The sequence below is a fragment of the Acomys minous genome (genome assembly GCF_964271855.1).
Source record: "Acomys minous genome assembly, chromosome: 10".
In the NCBI taxonomy this organism is placed as follows: Eukaryota; Metazoa; Chordata; class Mammalia; order Rodentia; family Muridae; genus Acomys; species Acomys minous.
Genome location: NC_140491.1, coordinates 34,179,495 through 34,203,290, shown reverse-complemented (window position 1 = coordinate 34,203,290; position 23,796 = coordinate 34,179,495). Strand labels below are relative to the sequence as shown.

The following is a 23,796-nucleotide window of genomic DNA, read 5'->3' as shown; positions in this document are numbered from 1 at the left end:
TCTCTCTAGGAGCGTCTTGAAGTGCAGCGATGAACAGCCAAATCTCTATCCCAAGTCTCCAAAACACCCCGCCTCTAGTTCTGGGCTCATTTATATATCTCCTCCCAGAGTCTGTTCATGGGATCTTTTCAGCTGGCAACAATTAAGCTCCTACTCGAGGTGGTTGCTCTTCTAGTGAATTAACTTCACCTGTTCTCTCACGAGACCGTTCCAATCCCACACTTGGAATCCTAAAAAGCAGGTTTATCTCTCCTTCAGTCCTGGACTCACTTTGTGGACCAGGCTGGCCTCTGCTTCCCGAGTGCTGGGATTAAAGGCATTTGCCACCACGCCCAGGTTGGTTTGATTTTTTTTTTCAAGACAAGGTCTCACTATGTAGTATAGCAGAATTTTAGCAGAGCCCCTGCATCTGGCATGCATTTTGGAGTAATGGCACCTAGGCTTTGAGGTAACCTTTTGTAAACAGTCAGTGACTGTTATCGGAGGTTTATGGGGTTGCTCTTCTGAAGGATTCACAGAGCCTTTGCATAAGTTAGTCCCCAGACGTAACTGGCAAACCAAGGAGTCTCCTATGGCTGAGAGTTGCTTAGATAATGGCTCCTTCTGACAACTCCTAGATCAGGTAAGAGGTTTGGTATAGGGTGTTGATGGCCACACTCAGGAGGCAGAGGCAGGCAGATCTCTGAGTTCTGGGTTTGAGCCCAGCCTGATCTACAGAGAAAGTTCAGGAGAGCTACACAGAGAGATTACTTAGGAAAGCCTAGACCACGTGTCATACAAAGATTTGCAGTGGTGCCCAGCACTGCTTTATTAGCAAGACTGAAGTCCATTAAAAGTGAATGTAAGCCTGGCACATTGGTGCAGCCTGTAATCCCAGGACTCTGGGAGGTAGAGGCAGCCAGATCTCTGTGAGTTCGAGACCTGGTCTACAAAGCTAGTCCAGGACAGCAAGGGCTACACAGAGAAACCCTGTCTTGGAGTGGGGTTGGGTTGGGGGAGTGATTTTGTAAACCAAGCTGCTGCAAGGGCTTGAGTCCCAGCATTTAGGAGGCAGAGGCAGAGGAGCACTTGGAATTCAAGGCCAGCCTGGTCTACATAGTTCCTGGACAGCCAGTCCTATGCTGAAGGACCCTATCTCAAACTTACCAAGGAAGCTCATGAGGCAAACGAAGGTCCATCTCTGAATGGATCTTTGTGAAGCTGCCATCTGATGTAAGTCCCTCCCTAATCAACATTTTTCCAAGATCAAATATGTACTGGAAGTTGTTTATTTATTAACTGCATCACCCTCGCCAGGCACAGTGTCACACGCCTTTAATCCCAGCACTCAGGAGGCAGAGGCAGGTGGAGCTCTGTGAGTTTAAGGCCAGCCTTGACTACAAAGTGAGTCCAGGACAGCCAGCCAGGATTCTTACACAGAGAAACCCTGTCTAAAAACAAAAAAACAAAAAAACAAAAACAAAAACAAAAAAAAAAACAAAAACAAAAAAGAAAGAAAAACAAAACTGCATCAGTCTAAATCAGCCAATCACTGAAGAATGTGAGGCCAACAGCTGGAGAGATGGCTCTTCCAGAAGACCTGAATTGAAGTTCCAGCATCTAACATGGTGACTCGCAAACATCTGTGACTACAGGTTTAGGAGAACCAACACTCTGGGGCACCAGGCACACATGTGGTACACAGACACACAAGCAGGAAAAACACAAATACATGTGGGTTTTGTTTTTATTTTTTCAAGACACGGTTTCTCTGTGTAGCCTTGGCTGCCCTGGACTTGCTTTGTAGACCCGACTGGCCTCGAACTCACAGTGATCCACCTGCCTCTGCCTTGTAAATACATGTAAAACAAAATATTGCTGGGCAATGGTGGCACACACCTTTAATCCCAGCACTCAGGACACAGCGGCAAGTGGAAATAGGTCAGCCTAGTCTACAGAGTGAGTTCCAGCACAGCCAGGGCTACACAAAGAAACCCTGTCTCAAAAAAAAAAAAGATTTTTGTGTGTGTGTGTGTTTGCTTTTGAGACAGGGTTTCTCTGTGTTATCTTGGCTGGCTTGAACTCCCTTGTAGACCAGGCTGGCGTAGAACTCACAGTGACCCGCCTGCCTCTGCCTCCCAAGTGCTAGGATTAAAGATGAGCGCTATCACGCCCAGCTCCTTTTTTTTTTTTTCTTTTTTAAGTGAGATTAAACTTTGGCCACTCAGAGTAAGGAGCAGTACTGCTTTGCATTAGGAGTAAAAAGATACAAGCTTGCTTACTTGTTTGGTTATACATAGGTATGTACTGTTGTTATACATTTTGCTGAAATACTTTGGATTTCTTAGTGTTTTATTGCTGTTAAGTGTTGACCTCCTGCCTTGGTTGGTTGGCGTCCAGGAAACCCACAACTCCGAAGCCTGGGAAGGTATTCCAGCTGTGAGGTGGGCCAGTGTCCCAAGGGAGACTCACGAGCCCAGGGGCCACACAGCTCTGAGAGGAGGCCTCTGCAACAGAGAAGTTGTACCTCCCAAGGGAGGGTATCCCCAGCTGAGCTCAGGAGCCTCAGCCCTGCTCCTTTACTGCTTCTCTTCTGGGCTTCTGGGCTCTTCTTTTGATGAGAGTCACACCAGGCAGCAAAGCTCCTGAAAGAGGTTTATTGGAAGCACAAATCCAGGAGTGGCTGCCTCTGCTCCCAGGAGAAGACAGCCGAGAGCTGAGCAAACACAGCCTTTATATACTATTATTATTATTATTATTATTATTATTATTATTATTATTATTATTTTTTTTTTTTTTTTTTTTTTTTTTTTAGTGGCAGGGCAGAGCTTTCTAGGGTAGAGATGTCCAGAGTGAGGGTTGAAGAGACTTCAAGTCCTGAGCTTGTTGGAAGCTTAGGGATTGGTGTGGTTTTGTTTAAAATTTTCACCTTAAATTAGCATACCTGTGAGGGATTCCACTGAGGGGCTGGAGATGGCTGTTGTGACAGAGGCTGGAACTGCCAGTTTGACAGTTATAGAGGTGTGGGGGACAGGCCTATTAACTCATGCCTTAAGTGGTTTACAGAGACTTGAACTCTAAGCTAAACAAAACAACTTTAACTAAACTATGAACTTATTTGTAGGGAATTCTTCACCTTCATTAGCCTCCTCGGTCCCCAGGGTAAAGAGCCTTGGTGCTATCACCCCTCGGCCACCAACACAAGATCAAAGCAGAGGCGACCACAAGGCTCCCCTGGTGGCAGTGGCAGGATCAAAGTGGTGGCAGCCTACCACAGCAGAAAGAGCTAAGGTGGCCAGTCCCTATGACAACAGCTCAGCTGCTGCAGTGGAGACTTGAACTGTCGTGGTGGCCTGTCACTACAGTTGAGAGACCATCACCTCAGCGGCAGCCCACAGCAGCAGCCCCAGGCAGAAAAGTATCTCCATGCCATGCCCCAAGCTGGCCTGCCACACCAAGCTGCTCTGATGCCCCTCAAGTTGTGGTGACCCACTGCTACCTCCCTCCCCCATTGCGGCAGCAGGGAATCCAAGTGGCCCACTGTCCCCTCCCCACCCCACCCCCCACAAGAGCTATGAGTAGCTCCACTAAAATTCCAAGTGGCTCACTGCAGTCAGCCCCTCCTTTCTGCCCCGGGGCTGTGGAGATGGAGACAAAATGGCCCCTCCAGTCTGCACCTCAGTGGGAGCTGTCCATGGTGAGTGTTCCTGCCTCAACAGACTGCTATGGAAACTTGACACCTTCCTGCCTCAGAATGCCTACTGCTGCTGCCATGGGACCTGTCCATGATGACAACAGTCTTTCCTGCTTCAGCTACTGCCTTCACAGTGGACTCTTTGTAAACTTTATAACCCCTCAAGTAGAGAAAAATGGCCAGATCTCCGCCTGAGAAAGCCCCAGCGGCCTAGCTCTAACTCACAACCTCTCTAACTGCTATCTTCAGCCCCACAGTAGGATTCATCATTTGGAATGAAAATTCGGGACAAAAACCCACTAATCCCTGAGCAGAAAAACTGACCAATCCCTGAGCTTCCTACTAAAACCCACCAATTTCTGAGCAGGAGAACTGACCAATCTGTGAGCAGAAAAGCCCACCACTCCCGAGCTTCCACCAAATTCAGGACTTGAAATCCCACCAATCCGCACTCTAGAAATCCCTGCCCTAGAAAGCCCCGCCCCCTAAAAAGCCCTATATAAAGGCTGTGCCTGCCCAGTTCCCCGTTATCTTCTCCCAGGAGCAGAGGCAGCCACTCCTGGATTTGTCCCTCCTCTCCTGGATTTGTCCCTTTAATAAATCTCTTTTTAAGAGCTTTAGTGGCTGCTGTGACTTTCTCTTCAAAAGAAGAAACAAGAAATGAAGGAGCAGAGCTTAGGCTTCTCAGTTCCTCAGGGTTTGGGGGACCCTCCCCTGAGCTGCAATGTCTCTGTTGTGGCCTCCTCTCAGAGCTGGGAGGTTCCTGGGCTCCTGTGCCTCAGGCTACCCTTGGGACACTGTTCCTCCTCAGGGCTGAAATACCTTCCCAGCCCTTGGAGTTGTGGGCACCTTTCCACCTGAGTACCAGAAGGTGGACCACCCAACAATACTAAGGGGTCAGATTCCTGGTCCTGGTCCCTGGCTGACAGTGCCAGACCATGTAAAGCTTCCTGCCTTGAGGAATGACTAGTTTATATACATTGGTGCCACAAGGATGGCGCCTGTTGGACCCTGCTGGTAAGATCAAAGTCTGGCATTACTGGATGGAGGAACCTCTGTATTGTCTTTTCCTGTCACATGGCCTCTCCTAACTGAACAAAGCTGCTGATTTGACTCAGCTAAAGTGTAACTGTTGCAGCTCTAACAGAAAAGGCTTCTCCTTCCAGCTCCCAAGAAAGTTTCCCCGATGCAAGTGTAAAGGCTCTGCTCCACCTGAGGAAAGTTTCCCCAGGGAAATGGTTACAGCTCTGCTCCTAAAGGTGTCCTGGCAGTCGGGAGCCAAGGATACCACAGAGTCACTTTGCACATCAAACCTCATACAAGAGATTTATTGGGAGGGAAGAACCAAGGAGGCTGGCTACCTCTGCTCAGGTGAGAATCAGCAGAGAACTGGGCAGAGCACAGGGTTTATATAGGGTTTCTTGGGAGAGAGGGAGGGGGAGCTTTCCAGGGTGGCCTGGGATTGGAGGGATTATGTGGTCCGAACCTTGGGGCAAGCTCAGGGATTGGTAGGATACTTTTCTTGTAGAGTGGGGCCCGGTCACTCTGCCATGTTGGGGCTGGAACAGATGTTACAGCTATTAGAAAATAGCGATTACAGCTGATAGGGATGTCTGGGCCCCAGGCATGGCTGCTAGAGCTCCTCAGACTGGGCCCTGGCCACTTTCCTGCCTTGACGGTTTATAAAGTTTACAAAGGGAGACCCCTCCCTGCCGCTTGAGTTGGTGTGAATAGCCAACATAAGGTACAGATCATTCCTTTCTGCCACCCACCGTTTTCAACTGCATCTTCCCTCCATCTGCTCTAACCACTTGTCTCTCCTGCTCTACTCTCGGGTGTCACCTTGGAGTTGATGTTTCTGCCTCATTGGACTCCTGACGTCTACTACTGCTACAAGTCATGCCTGTGGGTCAGGCAGCTTCTCACCCTGCTGGCCACTCATCACATGGGAAGGGAAGTCTCTCCTTTGTGGTTTGGAACTTTTCACTCTGACAAGTCTCCTGGTACTTGGCCTAGGGACACCCCAGATTGAAAATGTTGCCACAGAACACGTATCCTCTTCTCTCCTATCTTTGTACCCCTTCCCATCCGCTCTCCCCTTTCCTAAAGTCTTTCCCAACTCCTCCTTGCTCTGCTCCTGGCTCCTTCCCTCCAAGTGTTGGATGGAAAGCATCCTGGCAGCCAGGAGCTAAGGAATACCACAGAGTCACACCGCACAGCAAACCTCACACAAGAGACTTATTGGGAGGGAAAACCAAGGAGGTTTGGTGCTAGCTCAGCGACTGGTGGGTTTTTCTTTTCTGTAGGAGAGGTGGTGCTGACTACTCTTCCTGGAGGGACTGGGCATAGCAGTTCTCCCATTAGGGAAATCTAGTTTTTGGGCTAGTGGGCTCCTCAGGCTGGGGCCTGGCCACTAGGAGCCTCAAAGGGCTAGGCACTGCTTCAAGGGGTCCTCCATGGGTAGGACTTACAAGGTGTGTGTGTGTGTGTGTGTGTGTGTGTGTGTGTGTGTGTGTGTGTGCGCCCTCCCTGCTGCCTGAGTCGGTGTGAATAGCCAACACTCCTACTTACCTCTCAGCTTTCTCCTGGAGCTTGCTCTGCCCCTCTTGCTTGCCTTCTGGAGCCTGAGCTCCACAGGCTCTTCGTCTCTTTGCCTCCTCAGACTTGGAGGGGTCTTTAAAGCCTCACTATCTTACTGCAAACCACTTGGCATCGGTACAGCTCATGGCCAAAGATGGCACACTTAATTTCCAAATTCTCAAAGATTGTAACTTCTGTCACTGCACAAGCAAATGATCCCAACAACTCTTATCTCTAATCGTCCTCTGCTCTCCACTCTCAAAACAATTTTCTTTCTTTTTCTTTCTTTTCTTTCTTTCTGAGATAGAGTCTCTCTACACATCCCTTGGTGTCCTGGAAATCACTATGTAGAGCAGGCTGGCCTCAAACTCACAGAGATCCACCTGCCTCTGCCTCCCAGGGTGCTGGGATTAAAGGGGCATGCCACCACATCCAGCCTGAAATTTTCTTATCTTTAAGTATTCTTTGCTCCCTTTTAATACCAGATGTATGAGAGGTATCTCAGTAAAGAAACTGCCAATATGAATGGTAAAGAAATTGCTGGCATAGCCAGATGTGGTGGTACATGCCTGTAATCCCAGCATCCAGGGAGGCAGAGACAGGTAAATCTCTAAATCTGAGGCCAGCCTGGTCTACAAAGGAAGTCCAGGACAGCCAAGGCTACATAGAGAAACCTTGTCTTGAAGAGAGAGAGAGAGAGAGAGAGAGAGAGAGAGAGAGAGAGAGAGAGAGAGAGAGATATGCTGGCATGACCCATCCATGATATGGTTAAAGGTTTTTATTTTAGATATGAGCAAGAGAACAACCAGGGGCATCTGGAAGAGTCCAGAGCAGAGAGAGAAAGAAGTAGACTGGACGTGGCCAGCAGAGTGGCCCTGACTGTGGCCGAGGATGTGGGAGAGAACAGCGGAGATAGTGGAATGTCAAGGGATAGAGAATAGAGCATAGTGTGGGAGTAAGAGACAGAGAACAGATGTACTGCAGATACGCCATAGTGACCACCTCACAGTTACAGTTTTTCCTCCCTCACTTCTCTCTCCCACTGTCTCAGTTATAGTTTTATTTCTGTGAAGAGACAGCAAAACCAAGGCAACTATTTGTTTGTTTTTGTGCTTCAAGACAGGGTTCTTTGTGTAGCCTTGACTGTCCTGGACTTGCTCTGTAGATGAGGCTGGCCTTGAACTCACAGAGAATCACCTGCCTCTGCCTTCCCAAATGCTAGGATTACAGGAGTGCACCAGCACATCTGGCTAAGGCAACTCTTATAAAGGAAAACATTTAGTTTGGGGCTGGCTTAAAGTTTCAGGAGTTTAGTTCATTATTGTCACGGCAGAAAGTGTAGAGGAATGTTAATTCAGAACATGGCTGTTCTGGCAAGAGATCACATGTACAGACCTTCTAGGTCTATTGCCAAGAGCCACCCTGTTAAGGGAGCTCACTAGGCACATGGGCTGTCTAGGAGGTGATGTGATGTTTGCAAGGTCTTATACCAGGATGCACCCCCAAACTGCTTCCAGCCTCTGACATGCTGTCAGGAGCCATTGATTTGGGGAAGTCCAGGAGGCATGAGAGATCTCTGGAGGTGATCTGGTATTTGCAAGTTCTGTACTGTGATGCACCCCAGAATTGCTTCCAACCTCTGACTACCCTGTCAATTGTGTGCTGCTGCATCTCTCTGAAATCTGGCATTAGAGCCTGGCATAGTGGTGCAGGCCTTTAATCCCAGCACCCAGGGAGGCAGAGGCAGGTGAATCACTGTGAGTCTAAGGCCAGCTTGATCTACAAAGCGAGTCCAGGACAGCCAGGACTACATTCATGGCCAGCCTGGTCTACAAAGTGAGTCCAGGATAGCCAAGATTACACAGAGAAACCCTGTCTCGAAAAACCAAAAGTAAATACATCTGGCATTGGTGTGAATTGTTATTTTCTGAGCACTGACCAGCTCTGATTGAGCAAAGTTCCTACAGGATCTTATTGAAGATGTACTTTTTGTTATTCAGATTAATTAATCCCTGATTATGGAATTCCTGATTTGATTCAAATAGTTTTAAAAGTTAAAGTTAGTTTATGGCATTTGAACATGTTCCTTGGGTGGAGATGCCTGGTGGCACTCAGAGGAAAGATAATAGGTCACCAAGGAGAGACTTGATGCCATATGAGCATATTCAGGGGGAGGAGGTCCCCCTCAGACACAGACTTAGGGGAGGGGAGGGGAGTAGGGGGGAAGTGGGAGGAAGGGAGGAATGGGAGGATACATGGGATGGGCTAACAACTGAGATGTAATATGAATAAATTAATTTAAAAAATGTATAAAATAAAAAAAAAAGAAAGTTAGTTTATGGCTGCAATAAATACCTTTGTGGACCTCCAGATGCCTCACTAAGCATAGCCTACTAGCAGATTTGTGGCTTCAGATAAACCTCCACTGCAGATGGCACCACAAATCCTGGTATTTTCACCATAAATATGGGCAAGTTTGTTTAAACTTCTCATGACCTAAGTGGAATGAAGCTACCTAGATATGTCTGAATTTACTCTGTTTCTTAGAATGAGAGACAGATAAAAATTATTGTCCTGAACTCATAATGAACTAAGAGATAGCTGGATAATGTATAGTCAGGTCCGTCCTAATTGATAAGTTGTATACTCTTGTAAGTTTCAGACCCTATTAACCTTAGACTCTGCCAATCCTCGTCATTCTGAACTCACCATGAACTTATGTAATGGATACATAGATAAGAAATGTTTAGATTTAAAACATGTAACCTGTTGTATTTTAGAATTCATCTGTTTTGTGATTAATTGTACTCTTTTGACTATGAGGTAATTACCTTTTCTCAGAAGTATAAGTATGGTCTTCTACAGTAAATGCTGGAAAAATTGAGAAGCTTAACTTCAGTTGAAGTTAAGATGCCTAATTCCATCTACCTTTTCTCTTGAATGTATGTGTGTGAGTGGTTTATTTTCTATTTCTCTCGTATTTCTTACTTCGCTGTAGATTCGCAAATAAGTTAGCAGACTCAGGGCCTTTTACCCAGCCTAAGTTTACATCAACTTATTGGAGATCTCTGCAAAGAGGCCTATCTACAGATCAAAGAGCCTCCTTTTATGACCCCGGTGCAGTTTCTAGCCAAAAGCCCCTTTTACAGCCTCAGCCATAGGAAATTTGTGGTCAGTTTAAATTCTCCTCCTCAGCTGCAGCACTATAGACAGTCCCTAGAGAAGAAACCTTGGGTTCTCTTTCCCTTCCTTCTTTTCTCTTTCAATCCTGATCCTTACCTGAGCCATCAGCTCTGGCCACCCAAGAGATAAAGCGAACCGGAAGGGCATCCGCATCCAGCACCAGAGACCCTACCCTGGACCCTCTGCAGAGCACCAGCCGGGCATTAACAGTCTACGTGATCCAGATGGCAAAAGATCACATCCAAAGATTTTCTAGGTCTGTGCGATCTGGCTGGAATACAAAAACACCTTTAATCCAGGAGACAGAGGCCAACAGATCTGAGTTCAAGGCCAGCCTGGTATAGAGCAAGTTTCAGGCAAAGAAAAGCTTAGGTCCGGCATAGTAGGTAGTACACGCTTTTAATCCCAAATGAAGGTAAGGTTAGTTTATAGAAGAAAGCACTCACGTTTGAAAGTGATGCCTGAGTGGCAGGAAAGGTGACGAGTCAGAGAAGATTTGACAGAATAGGATCCGCCCAACTCTCACGAGAAGAGAGAGGAAAAGGAGGCTACTTAAGAGGCAGTTTTACTGGGGGTGGGGTGGGGAGTTTTTACCAGGGCAGTAATAGAGAGGTGGGTTGCAGAGAGAGAACTCAGGTGAGGACAGAAGAAGCCAGAAGATTAGAGCAGATTACTGAGTTAGAGGCTAGGCAGAGCAATGTTGGGCTGAGAGAAGCCTGAATAAGTCAGCAGGGAGAGGAGATTGAGTCAGAATAGCTGAGCTGAACCAGCCAGCCCAGAGCTCAGGAACAAAGAATAAGGGTGAGCTTATTCAGCAGTAAGTCTCAGAGGCTGAAAACATTCCAGGCCTCGGTTAGATTGTACGGAGGCTAGAAACTTCCAGGACTAGGCTTAGTTTAGCAGAAAGAGACAGTAATCCTCCCAGACAACAACTGAGCCAGGAGAACAAAAGTTACTTTTACAAGCATGGCAGCATGCAGGCAGCCATGGTGGTAGAGGAATTGAGAGTTCTACATCTTCATCTTCAGGCAGTAGGAGGAGTCTGTGTGCCACACCGGGCATAGCTTGAGCATATATAATGTCAAAGCCCGCCTCCACAGTGACACATTTCCTCCAAAAGGCCACACCTACTCTATCAAGACCACATCTCCTAATAGTGCCACTGCCTTTGGCCAACATCCACACACCTGAGTCCATGGGGGTCATACTTATTCAAACCACCACATCTACTAACCTCCAAGTGTCACCCAGATGTGCCATTCCAGGGACCTGTAAAACGCAGTCTGTGCTCCCTGTCCCATGTCTCTGTTAATCCCGGGACTGAATACATCTGCTTTCTTACTCTGTGCTCTACGCAGGCCCGGAGAGCTTCCATCTGGGGCAAACCTAAACCCAAGGGCAACATGTGACTCAGTTATTCCTCCTCTTGGCTTTCATGTGTCTGTACAGAAACCTGCAGGGCAACCTGACAGGCAAGGGAGAAATGCCTTTGGTGCCCTTTTTTGGGGGAGTATGCTCAGGAGGGAGCCCCGAGCCCTTCTGACTTCTAAAGCTCTAGATAAGACCGGAAACTTCCGCTGACACTGCTCTGCCTTTTAAACACATCAAACCTTAAAATAAAGTTGTTTTCTTTTCACTGTAAAAGAAGCCCAGAGTCTGTTATCCTTCTGTGTGCTGGGCTGGTCATGGCATTCTGTGGTGGTTTTGTTAAGAATTCACTGCACACCGAGAACAGAAAGACAGATGATGCAATTGAGGAACACACTCCAACACCCTGAGTGCACTTTGCTGCTGGTTCTGGAAGCTTCAATTCTTAACACAGTCAGCCTGACTGGCTCTGCCATGCTATTATACTCCATTTAAGAAGTCTTTGCCTAGCCAAAGTCATAAGGCATGTGTGTGTCCTGCTTTCTTCTGGAATTGTTATTGCTTTTCTCTTTTGAGTTGGCCATCTGTGTGGAACTAACCTTCAAGGGAAATGTGAGAGGCTGACCCTAAGCCTCCGGACCCATTCACCCCAGTGACACCTCTGTCATGAATCAAGTGAACATATCTTGGAGTCTTTCTGGACCCCATTTTATTTAGTTTTAGGATCCAGCAAACTGGAACCACACCACTAATTTAAACATAGAATATTTAATATACAGAACTGTTAACTAGTGTGAGAGAGTGCTTAATTATTCAGGGGACAGAGAGGGTACAGACACTGCCTCATGCTCTGTTACAACATGCATACAGAGCACCCTGGACAGGGGTTGTAAGAGTGAGCTTGGGACTCACTAGAGGGGGCCTGGCAGCTATGGAAACCTCCATCTTGCTTCTTGGAAAAACCTGACAGAAAATGGAACACAGCAGCCCAAACTCTGACTCTTCTGGCCGTAGTGCCCATTGACTGGAACACTGAATGAAGTCCTAGACTCTCTTCTGCACTAGACACGGCTGCGGTGAGGAGGCACACACAGTGGCCTTACTGCCTTTCTCCATGGCCAGCTGCTGGCAAAGCCCAATGATGAGCCAGCTGGAAAAGGAGTGTCTAGTTATTAGGTTCAGCCTCACACACAGGACAGAGTGATGCCAGGCATTCAGACGCAATGCCAGCTTCATCATAAATGATCCTATGTATGGTGGAGGAGAAAGTTTATTGCAGATAAAAGGGCGAGCATAGCCAGAGGCAGAGACATGTGGGAGAGTCCAAAATGAACATGGCCAGACTGACCTGGGCCATGTGAGGAGAGAGGGGGGAAGGAAAGTGTGAGAGGAGCTGCCAATCAAGAGAGGTGGCCTGGGCCAAGAGACTGGCGTAACCAAAATGGCTGTGTAGAGGAATTTAAATTCAGAACATGGCTGCTCTGGCAAGAGATCACATTCAAAGATTAGGTCTGTGTGATCTGGATGGAATACAAACAGGCCTTTAATCCAGGAGACAGAGGACAGAGGCAAGCAGATCTTTGATTTCTAGTCAGGACTGCTGTTCAGGCAGTTCAGTTGAGTCAGCGAGTTGAGAGGCAGTGCAGTGGAGTTGAGTCTATGGCAGCTCAGTTTATGGAATTCAGAGGCAGTTTTACGGAGACAGGTTGAAGAGAGAACAAGCTAGACATGGGGGAAGACAGAATGAGGCAGAGGAGAAGGAACCAGAAAGTTAGAACAGATAACTAGAGGTTGTCTTGAGGCCGAGCGGAGCAAAAAGTTGGAAGCAGAGAGAAGCCAGCTTGGACCAGTAAGTTGGGAAGGGAGTTTGAGCCAGAAGAGCTGAGTTGAACCAGCCAGCCAGAGTTCAGAAAGAGCTAGAAAGGGTGTGCTTACTCAGTAATAAGTCTCAGAGACTGAAAACATTCCAGGCCTAGATTAGATTGTACGGAGGCTAGACACTTCCAGGACTAGGCCTAGATTAGGAGGCAGAGACAGTATGTTGATGCTAGTTTTTTAAACTCTGCCTCTACCTCCCTTCCAGCAAGGGATTAAGAAACAGTGTTAGTGGAGAGAGGGGGTGCAGACCCCTTTACTTCTCCTGGCTGTTTAGGGTCAGTTAGGTTCTTTTGGGGGCAATACCAATCTCTGTCAACAGCAGATGTGACAAGCAGTCTCCTCCAAGCTGCTGTGCTGAAGTGTTTTTTTCTGTCCGACACACTGGTCTCTGGTTTTTCTAAACCAGTACATGTCTCATGTCACCACTACATGCCATGCCACACTTTCTCTCTCTGTGCTCTCCTATTTTCTTCCTCCTAGACCACACCCCTTTCCCTGCTGCAGAGGACGGCTGCTACCAGCTGGCAAAGACCATGTCTGCATGAGACAATTATCAGCTATGGACAAACTAAAGCCTACACTTGGGATTAGATTAAAGACATATTTACATAACATAACTGTGTTTACAAAGAAACCAAAACTTCCATTACAGCAGTAAGTGTCCAAAGGGACAATTACATCAGGAGAATAAAAGTCTTGCTATTTCCATATACACCAAATTACCTGCCATATTGGTCCAGCCTGGGCTGCTTCTGCTCCATCAGGCAGGCCAGTTCCCATGGCCATGGCTGCCATATTGGTCCAGCCTGGGCTGCTTCTGCTCCATCAGGTCAGTCCCCATGGCCATGGCCATCCTCTACCTCTTCTTTGTTCTTCTTTCTTTCTTCTCTCTCCTGCACATTGTGGTACCTGAGACCCTTCAACTGGGGATAGAAGTCCAGCCTTTCTATCTTCTCTGCCCAGTCATTGGCTGTTTAGCTTCTTTCTTAACCTCAAAGATATTTGGGGAGCAAAGTTTACACAAGATTGATCATTGAATGTGACAGTGTCCATGTCCAGACTGCAACCAGATCTCGGGGCACAGAATTCAGCATCTAAGTTCACAGCTACCAGAACAACCTCCAACAAAATCTTGATGCTAGGTAGTTCCCCGAATATACCAGACTCTTCTGAGAAAGTTAATCCAGGGAGGTTAGTAAGATGAGATCCCAGACACAGCTGGGGAAATGGTTGTGTGTGTGTGTGTGTGTGTGTGTGTGTGTGTGTGTGTGTTTGTGTGTTGACATTTTGAGAATTCCAGAGCTTTGGTTTCTTAAAAAAGACATGAAAAAGCCAGGCGTGGTGGTGCACGCCTTTAATCCCAGCACTTGGGAGGCAGAGGCAGAGGCAGAGGCAGAGGCAGAGGCAGAGGGATCACTGTGAGTTTGAGGCCAGCCTGGTCTACAAAGTGAGTCCAGGACAGCCAAGGCTACACAGAGAAACCCTGTCTCAAAAAACCAAACAAACAAAAAAAAAGAGACACAAAAATGCTGTAAGAATATGCTTTCATTTTAACCCCAAATGTAGGGATGTAGGGCTGCTTTGGACTGTCCACAGTAGCTAGCCATGATTTGCCTCATGATCTAGTAGAAGCATGGTTTTGCCAGCTGCAGATAATCTCTGCAATTATGTGATGTTTGGAATTCTGGGAAGGTTTCAGAGGGTACCTAAATGCTAGGGCCCCGAGAGGCAGGGTGGGTGGTTGTTAGTTGTTTAGGGGGATTGGTTGTGGTTTGTTAGTAGCCATGGTCAAAGAAGAAAGAAGAAACAAAAGGAAAGAAATTAAGATTCAGGGATTTTCCTAATTCCTCTCTCCCTTTTATCTTTTTTTCTCCTACTTTGTGTTGGGGGCTGAAACTGGCGAGGGTCGGGGGGGGGGGGAGAAAAAGAAGAACCCACAAAATAGCAAAAACCAGCTACAGTGTAGTATGTTCAAGGTCGAGCAGATCCCTGGGTTACAGTACCTGACCGAACAAAGCAGCACCTACGAGTTGATCTGGCCTTCCTAGGGTCTCCGGAGCAGATGCCCCACACGTTGTCCATACAAAAGAGTTAGAGGGCCGGGCATGGTGGTGGCACACGCCTTTAATCCTAGCACTCGGGAGGCAGAGACAGGTGGATCTCTGTGAGTTCAAGGCCAGCCTGGTCAACAAAGTGAGTCTAGGACAGCCAAGGCTACACAGAGAAACCCTGTCTCAAAAAACCAAAATAAATAAATAATAAATAAATAAAATAGACTAAAAAATAAAAAGAGTGAGAGGCCTCACCGGGCGTGGTGGTGCACGCCTTTAATCTCAGTGCTTGGGAGTTCGAGGCCTGCCTGGTCTACAAAGCGAGCCTGGGACAGCCAAGGCTACACAGTGAGCGCAGGACGTTGCCGGGGCTTTGCTTCTCAGGCAGGACCCATTTCCAGGACTCCCTGTCGTACCATAGGCGGCAATGCTTTCCAGACTCATAGATCTACATCCTGTAGCCAGGCAGACACAGCCAATAGCCCAAAGGGGCAGTTTCCTGAATGAGTGTAGAATGGCAAACCTCAGTCACTACAGCTTCGTCCTCTTGCCCCCAACGAGGGTGTCACACTATGGCGCACTCTCTGTAAGCAGGTGGCCCCACACCCACACCCAGTCCCCCTGAGACCCCGTGACAGTCCTGTATATGTTGGATACTGGCAAACATCCTGAGCGCCAAACTGTCTCTTCTTCCAACCTCATCCTTGTCCCCCAAGCCTTGAGAGTTACTGGATACAAGTACTAGCTTATCCCATAAAGTGAGGGGAATCTGAGTGTGGCAGCACAGGCCACACTCCAGCACAGTCCAGCACTTGGAGGAGCAGAGGCAAGAAGGCACGAGACACAGCCCAGCCGGGACAGTACATAGTGAGACCCTGTCTAAACAAACGGATGAAAAGATAGAGAACAAGGACGCCATGGACTGATGTCTGTGAACTACAAACGCGCCCTCGGCGTGGCTGTACGTGAAGGTTCCCCGTCCCTCGCCCAAATAACCCTGCTACGGCATGGACACAGCTTGGCACCCTCCAACAGTCTATGTGCTGGAGGCCCAGTCCCTGACTGAGGTCTTGGTCTCAGATGGCAGAACTTCTAGGATTTAGGGCAAGCTGGTTAGGTCTGGGGTTCCACCCTGGGATGGGACAAATGCTGGTCTGTGGCATGGGGCCTGGCTGAGACATCACGGGAACGGTTGCTCTAAGCGAGGCCACAGTTTACATTTGGTCTTTCTGTATCCAATGGGTTCCCTTTTGGCTTCTTTGCTGTGTTGTCAGAGTGCCAGAGACACTTCAAAGGACACTAGTGCCATGCTCTTTGGCCTTCAAAATTGTGAGCCAAGCAAACCTCTTTCCTTCAAAAAGCATGCAGCCCCATGTTTTGTTACAGCAGCAGAAACAAGGCCTCTAAGGAAAGAAGTAGCCAAGGAACCCAGGATACAGAGGATGTGACCTAGTAGGATTAGTGTCCTTACGGGTGCCACGTGGTTGTGTGGGGTGGGCAGAGGGATGTGGGAGATGTCGGCAGATGGTGACCTTAGCTGTGTGCAGTGAGCAGAGGGGAGATGTGGGAAGAGATGTTGCATAGTGGGTGACCTTGAAGCTTTGATCCCACGTCAGAGACTGTTGCTTCTAGAAACAGGACAGGAACTGCAGATGTGCTGACGTATAGTACAAAGGACCTTGTGTCCACAGGTTACCAGAGGAACCGGGAATGTTAAACATGTCGGCTTGTCTTTCCAATGGGCACGATGTAAGGTATGTTATTCCATCCAGAAAGCTGGGAACTGGAGGTGACTAACAGCCTGGTGATCTATGTTATCTGCTGGGCCCGGCCATACTAAGCTCCTACAAGCAGCAGGCTTCTGTAGATTAGGCTATACTTGAACTCACAGTGATCCACCTGCCTCTGCCTCCCTGAGTGCTGAGCTTAAAGAAACAGGCCACCACTCTGGGCCACAAATCATGTATAACCTTGCAAATGGAAGTTTCTTTAAAAAAATTTTTTTTATACCAAAATTTTTTACGGGGAGGGGTTTCACCATAGCTCAGGCGGTTCTAGAACTTGCTTTATATTTGGGGCTGGCCTCCCTGCCTCAGTTTCGTGAGTCTGGGGCATGTGTCATTAGGGTCAGTAAGTCAAGATGTACGTCTCTTTCCCCTCTTCCTCCTTTCTTTCCCTCCCTTTCAGTATGGGGCAACTGAACCCAGGGCTCACACGTAGTAGGCCAGTGCTCTGCTATTGAGCCATATGCCTGGCTGGCAAAAAGCTTTAAACAAATTTAAGTCTTTTAACCTAAGATATAGATGAACAATATAGCCTCCAAAGCTCTCAACTCCCAGATAAAAATCAAGAACTCAAAAGTAGTAATGTCTGGCTGGAGAGATGGCTCAGAGGTTAAGAGCACTGTCTGCTCTTCCAAAGGTCCTGAGTTCAATTCCCAGCAATCACATGGTGGCTCACAGCCATCTAGAACGAGATCTGATGCCCTCTTCTGGTATGCAGGTGTACATGCAAGCAGAGCACTGTATACATAATAAATAAATAAATAAATAAATCTTAAAAAAAAATAGCAGTTATGATCTGGGCGGTGGTGGCGCATGCATTTAAACCCAGCACTTGGGAGGCAGAGCCAGGTGGATTGATGTGAGTTCGAGGCCAGCCTGGTCTACAAAGTGAGTCCAGGAAAGCCAGGACTGTAACACAGAGAAACCCTGTCTCTAAAAATCCAAAAAAAAAAAAAAAAAAAAAAAAAGCAGTTATATCTCAGTTAAATCTAAGTGTGTCCCAACTGACTTTTATATTGCCCAGTCCTGAGTGGCTGTCCTTAGAGGAACTGAGCCCCACAGCCAGCCCCAGGAGCTGCCTCCCAGAGTACAATAAGGCTCCCGACAGAGCTGAGCTGCTTAGCACCATCTTGGGGGAGGTCACTGTTCTTCAAGTCCAGATGTGTAAGTGATGGGAGGTGGGGTGCAGAGCCCTGGCTGCTCTGGAGAAGGATGGGCCAGAGGGAGAGAGACCCAGCCAGGGCCAAAATCCTGGGGGTAAAGGGTTGTCACCTGGAAACACCTCAACCTCCCTTCCAACTTCCCAACCCTATGTAGGAGAGGGAAGGTTAATGGGGAGAGGGGACCCCTTTACTTCTCCCGGCTGTTTAAAGTTAAAGGGTCTTTGGGTCTATATCAATTTCTGTCAACAGCAGATGCAGCCAGCAGTCTCCTCCATGCCCGTCCACCCTGAATCATCTGAAGCGCTTTTCTTCGTCTGTCTGCTCTCACTTGCTACACCATTCATCTTTGGTCTCTTCAAACTGCTACATGCCACATACCAACACCACGCCCAGCACCGCGCCCCGCCCCCCCCCACTCTCCCTCTCTCCTCCCTCTCTGTTCTCATTTATATCCCTAGAGCCCTAGACCACGCCCCTGCACGAGGCAGTTCACAGCAGCTGGCAAACATCATGTGCCCTCTCATCAGGCAGTTATCAGCTGTGGACAAACTGGAGCCGCCCCTATATCCCACATGTGGGATTAAAGCAAAAAAACGTGTTTATATATAAACCGAAATGTCCACAGCGAGGCTGGGTGAGGACAGAGGAGGGTGGGAGTCAGGGGTGTGCGAACTAAAGTTCTCTGAAGACAATGTCTCAGTTAACCGTCCTAGTTCGACTGCAACCCTTGTGGAGCCCGGTGCTGATTGGGGAAACCAAGAGCCAAAATGATCTCGCGCTTGCTTAAGTCCTAATTTGTCTGTCTGACTTGGCATCCTGGTGGCCAATATATTTCTCAGAATTTATCACCAAGTGTCCCCCAAACATAAAACTAGAGCCTCCAAGATAACATTTGAAATTCACGGAAGAGATCCCGCCTGGGAGATGCCGTGCCAATCTGCATTCTCAGCCCTGGGCACTCACGTGGCTTAGAGTAACAAACAGTCGTTCCTATAAGAGCACAGTTCCTTCCTGTCACCGGTGACCTTTGGGGCCACTTTTGCATGGTTTGAATAGAATCTCAGCGTTTTTGTTTTTTTGTTTTGTTTTGCTGAAGACTGTGTGTGTGTGTGTGTGTGTGTGTGTGTGTGTGTGTGTGTGTGTGTGGTGTGCCTGGGAAGGAGCAACTGACGACAAGGTGCGTGGTGGCTCACCTGGATCCTCCAGCGTGGCTCATGGTCATGGTCAACCTAGATCCTGGAATGAAACAGCTGAAGAACAGTGTGAGTGAGGTACTGAGTGAGGTACTGAGGAGATGGGAGGGGACCCCACTTCACTACAAGGCTCATTTGTGTCAAACCCGCAGTCTATTCAGAGCCTTGCTTTCCGAGGGAAGGCTCTTCGGGCGCGCGGGCGTGGCTGTGCACGGTGTTGGAGACTCCCTGACAGAGCAGGCCACTACAGTGACAAACCAGTGTGGTGCAACGCCCCAGGTCCTCTCCTGAACCCCACCCCTACCCTGCACCCATCGCGAGGCTCCCAGGCTCCAGTCAGGACACTCCCTCAGCCTGGGCGTCGGGTTCTCGGCCGCTTCGGGCCAGGCTTCCACGATCTCCTACATGGATGGGAATTCGGCGGCGGTCAGCAACTGTACGGGTCAAGCTGGAGAAAGAGCGGCAGGAAGGATCTGATGGAGTTTGCAGGGCCTGGGTAGGTGCTGGCCGAGGAGGACCTAGCGCGCGGCCAGAGTGAGGAGGTCGCGGCAGACTCCCCCAACCAGTCTCCCGTGTCCTCCGCTGCGCCCCTACGCGGTTGCGCCACGAAGCTTCGCGCAGAGGCGGGAGGCAGCCGGCGCCTGGCACGCGCGGCCACGGTGTTTCCATGACAACGACGTCGGAGGCCCCGTGTGGGGGTCCGCATGGGCGCATGCGCGCGCGTGCGGATCGCGGTGCATCCTCCCGAGTCGCCCGCGCTGCTGGTCGCGGTTCCGTGAACCGCGGTAAGGGTGAGTGAGGTGGGGCCCCCGAGGCCCAGGGCAGGGTGGGACCGGGCTACGCTCACCCGAGCTCGCGGGACACGTGAGTGGGGCTGGGCTGGGGGCTGGGGGCCAGGGGCCAGGGGTGGGCGGGGCCGGCGGCGTCACCAGTGGATCGGTTTGGGGTGCAGCCGGGTCCGCAGAGCCACTGACTGCTGCTCGCTGCAGGGCGGCCCGGGCTCCCTCCTCGGCCATGGCCCCTGCGCCCAGGTCCTTGCTGTCGCCTTCGACTTTGCTGTTGCTACTGCTGCTGAGCCTGGCGCTGCTCGGCGCCCGCGCCGAATCCGCCGCCGGGAGCGCTGTCCCCGCGCAGAGTAGGTGCCCGCGGAGGGGGCGTGCGGGAGGCGTCTTTGTTCCCTTGGCGGTCACTTCTTTGGGTGGGAATTAGAGGGCGGACGACAGGGACAGAGATGCCCCTGGGTGCTCGGCTGTGGCCTGGCTAGGGCTGGGGGTGTCCACCTTCACGTGACGCTGATTCGTGTCCCCGCAGGCCGTCCATGCGTGGATTGCCACGCTTTTGAATTCATGCAGCGCGCCCTTCAGGACCTACGGAAAACCGCCTACAGCCTGGACGCGAGGGTTAGTACACAAGGTCAGGGAAGTCTGGGTTTGGTCTGTAGGCATCCCAAGATCTAGCCACTTTAGGGGTCTGGGCCCAGGTCTCACGTGGAAAGAAAAAACAAAAACAAAAACGCCCCGATGCCCTGCAGGCACACCATCCAGCCTCCACCAAGGTCTCAGAGCACTTTGTCCTGTGACTTGTGTACTCCAGGGATGTGTAGCCCTAAATCAGGAGCTCCAATGAGAGATGAGCCCAGAGTAAGAAGAGACTGAGGCTGGGCATAATGGCTGTGGCGTGTGAGGAACGGAAAGCTAGGTTGAACCAGAGATCTGGGTGTGTTCTGGAGTCTTAGGTCCTCACAGGTTGGGTGAGCTTGTATCTCTCAATCCCTGTGGCATAGCCCAGGGAGTTGACCTTCTTGTAAAGAGAATTCCTGAAAGCAGGAGGAAGGAAAGACTCCTCCATCTGCACCCAGCTCTTTTGGGACAGTCAGAAAGACACCTCCCCCCTCCATACACACACTGGTGCCTCGCCCCACTTCCCAGGGAGCTGGCCTCCGCAAGGGCTTGTGGGCAGGAGGGAGTCCACGATGGAGGTGCTTTGAGTATGGGTGTGAGTTGAAAGATGGCTGGAGTGGTCCTTCTGGCATGGGGGATGAGTGTGAAGTGGGACCCCTTCTGGCATGGGAGCTGCTCTGGAGGACACCTAAGGGTGTGGAGGGGCAAGGTGAGGAGGCCTGGAAGTCTCAGTAGGGTACCTGAGTGAAGGTGAAAGAGCCAGAAAGGCCTGGGATGGTGTCCATGAAGAGCTCTGTCCCAGCCAGGCGGTGGTGGCACACACCTTTAATCCCAGCACTAAGGAGGCAGAGGCAGGAGGATCGCTGTGAGTTCGAAGCCAGCCTGGTCTACAGAGCAAGTACAAGGGTTACACAGAGAAGCCCTGTCTCTAACAAAACAAAACAAACCCTTCATGTTTCTGCCTCCTTTGCAGACGGAGACCCTCCTGCTGCAGGCTGAGCGCCGGGCTCTGTGTGCCTGCTGGCCAGCTGGACGCTGAAGATCCTTGGCCAGTGATGTTCCCTGTCAATAAATGCTTGGTAGCATGCCTGTGTCCTGTGTCTCTGTTCTTGCCACCGGAACCTGCCATGTTGTCCTGTTAGGACCCTCTCTAGGGCTTGGTTTCCCTGTTACGTAGGAAGCTGTTTGGCACTGATCCCCAGAGGCATCCTGCTGACCTGCGCTTGCCTGTCCATCCAAACATGTGGCCCTACAGGCACCGACATGGAAGTGAATTGGCCATCTTAGACCTGCCCCAGCCAGCCTACCCTTCTTTGGAGGCTAGGAGGTCCTTGATACTGGCCTGTCCCCTCTGGGTTCCCTAAGGCCTCTCTGTACTGGGGTAGGCACGGCTTTGTGTAAGCTGAGCTCTGAACCTTTAACCTGGGGCTTCTGGAGAGGGAAGCAACAGTGGGTCAGTGTAGCTTCCAGGAGGGAGAGCTAGGATGGTTCCAAGTGTGGCCCCTGGGGACTAAGGACCTCTGCGTGGGAGTTGGTGGTTCTTCCATCCGCACGTGTGTGACAAGCCTCAGGCAAGGTGAGGCTAGCTCTGTTATTGGAAAGTCTGTGCAAATTAAAGCTGTCCCATTCCCTAATCAAGGTAGGTCGTGCACACACACTGTCGGGAACACTCTCACGAATACATCAGGGTTGAGGCTTAAGTAACCTCCTTGCCCTAGGTACAATACCAGCCTATCTGGGGTTGTGGTTCCTTGCTTTGCCCCGTGTCCCACAAAGAGCTAGAGCGCCCCCGAGGGGATTGCTGAGACCATTGCTGGCTGCCCAGCTTGAGAACTGTCGAGGTTTCTATTCTGGGTTCTCCCTGAGCACTCAGATCACATTGGTTGGTTTCAGTCCTGGCCATTCCTAATTTCAGGAGGGACCAGGACTGTAACCTTGTTCTAGGTATAGGTGGCCAGATTTAGCAAGTTGAATATAGAAACGACAGTTTTTTTAGTACCTTTGTACAGTGATCATGGGATGTGCTTTTACTTTGGTTGTTTTTGTTTGTTTGTTTATTTGTTTTTGTTTTTTGAGACAGGGTTTCTCTGAGTAGCTTTGGCTGTCCTGAACTCATTTTATAGACCAGGCTAGCCTCAAACTCAGAGATCCACCTGTCTCTGCCTCCTGAGTGCTGGGATTAAAGGTCTGCGCCACCATGCCTGGCTTTTTTCTCCCGCTGCATGGGTTTCTCTGTGTAGCTTTGGTTGTTCTGGAACACACTCTGTAGACCAAGCTGGACTTGAACTCATAGAGATTCGGCTGCCTTTGCTGGGATCCTTGCCCAGCTGAGATATACTAAAGCTGTAGTTTACCCCCAAATGTTGGGACTGGTGGGAGCTGAGAGAGGGAAGAGCAGAGGCAGATTGATGGGCAAATTCCGTGTTGTGTACAATTGTGGAGATTCTTGTCTCCTTCCACTGCGGGTTCCAGGGACTGAACTCAGTTTGGCAGGCACCCCCCCACCCCCCCCAGTCATCGCTCCAGCCTTCTGGGATTTTGAGCATCAGATTGAACAGGATGACTCTGTTGCAGCCATCATGGACAGAGACTAGCTAGGCAGTGGCCCCCGTGGCAGCATGAGAAGCGGTTAGATTTCAGATTTATTTGAAAATAGAAGTGGGGGTGGGTAGTGCCACAAGCCTTTAATCCTGGCACTCGGGAGGGAGAGGCAGGCAGATCTCTGTGAGTTCAAGGCTGGCCTGGTCTACATAGTGAGTTGTAGGACAGCCAGTGCTAATGTAGAGAAACCCTGACCATACAACAACAAAGGAACAAGCAAATGAAAAGAAAAAGGAATAGAACCAGGAGGATTTGGGGAGGAGGCAGGTCAATGCCGCCATAAGGCTATACTTGGACCAGAAAGGGTGGCATAGGTTTATACCATTGAGTTCTCTGTGCCTGAGTGTGGATGGGAGAGAGGAGCTGAGAAGACAGAGAGGAGGTGAGGGACCTCAGAGTAGAAGGACCAGCCATGAGGCCGGAAGAAAGCTGAAGCATGTTCTGGGTGTTGTGTTGAGGGCCTTAAGGAGAAGAAAGGGGCTTGTGTTTCATACTACTGTGGTTAAGCAAACACCAGGGCTGTACTAACAGATTTGGTATTTTGGCTATGTGATGGTCTGACCAAAGATATTCAAAATAGGTAAGCTTGACTTGGGTTTCTTGGAAGGAGCAGAGATGAGGGACCCAGCACAGACACCTGGCAAGGGGTTTAGACTTTCATGAGTCCAGTGGCCTTTGCATTGTCCTGGAGCCACGCTGCAGCCTTCCTGTTTGTCATTGGCTCAATATGGCTTTTGGAGTGACGAAACATAGCTCAGAGTATGGTCAAGCACATGGCAGGCATTGAGATACCTTTCATTTTCTTGGATTTAGTGTTGGAATAACTGACTCTTGTTGCCTGCTTATTGTCTAGCACAAAGTCGAAGCCTTGGGCACAGGACACCCTCACGTTTACCAGGATCTCTGTCCCTGTTCCTAGTCA

The 23,796-nt window shown here is 49.6% G+C and overlaps 1 protein-coding gene across 4 annotated transcripts; it reads left to right on the top strand.

The window, feature by feature from the left end:
- Positions 1 to 19,228: 19,228 nt before the first annotated feature.
- NICOL1 (NELL2 interacting cell ontogeny regulator 1) lies at positions 19,229 to 21,358 on the top strand. Of its 4 annotated transcripts, none has more exons than XM_084799912.1 (4): positions 19,229 to 19,664; positions 19,863 to 20,008; positions 20,185 to 20,286; positions 21,247 to 21,358. In XM_084799912.1, exons 2-4 carry the CDS (start codon positions 19,888 to 19,890, stop codon positions 21,270 to 21,272), a joined length of 249 nt encoding a protein of 82 aa, XP_084656038.1. In that variant the 5' UTR covers positions 19,229 to 19,664; positions 19,863 to 19,887; the 3' UTR covers positions 21,273 to 21,358. The 4 variants fall into 4 exon arrangements, with proteins under 4 accessions (XP_084656038.1, XP_084656037.1, XP_084656036.1 ...); XM_084799911.1 differs by having other exon boundaries at positions 19,233 to 19,658; positions 20,185 to 20,273; XM_084799910.1 differs by having other exon boundaries at positions 19,233 to 19,737; positions 20,185 to 20,273.
- The last annotated feature ends 2,438 nt before the right edge of the window (positions 21,359 to 23,796 follow it).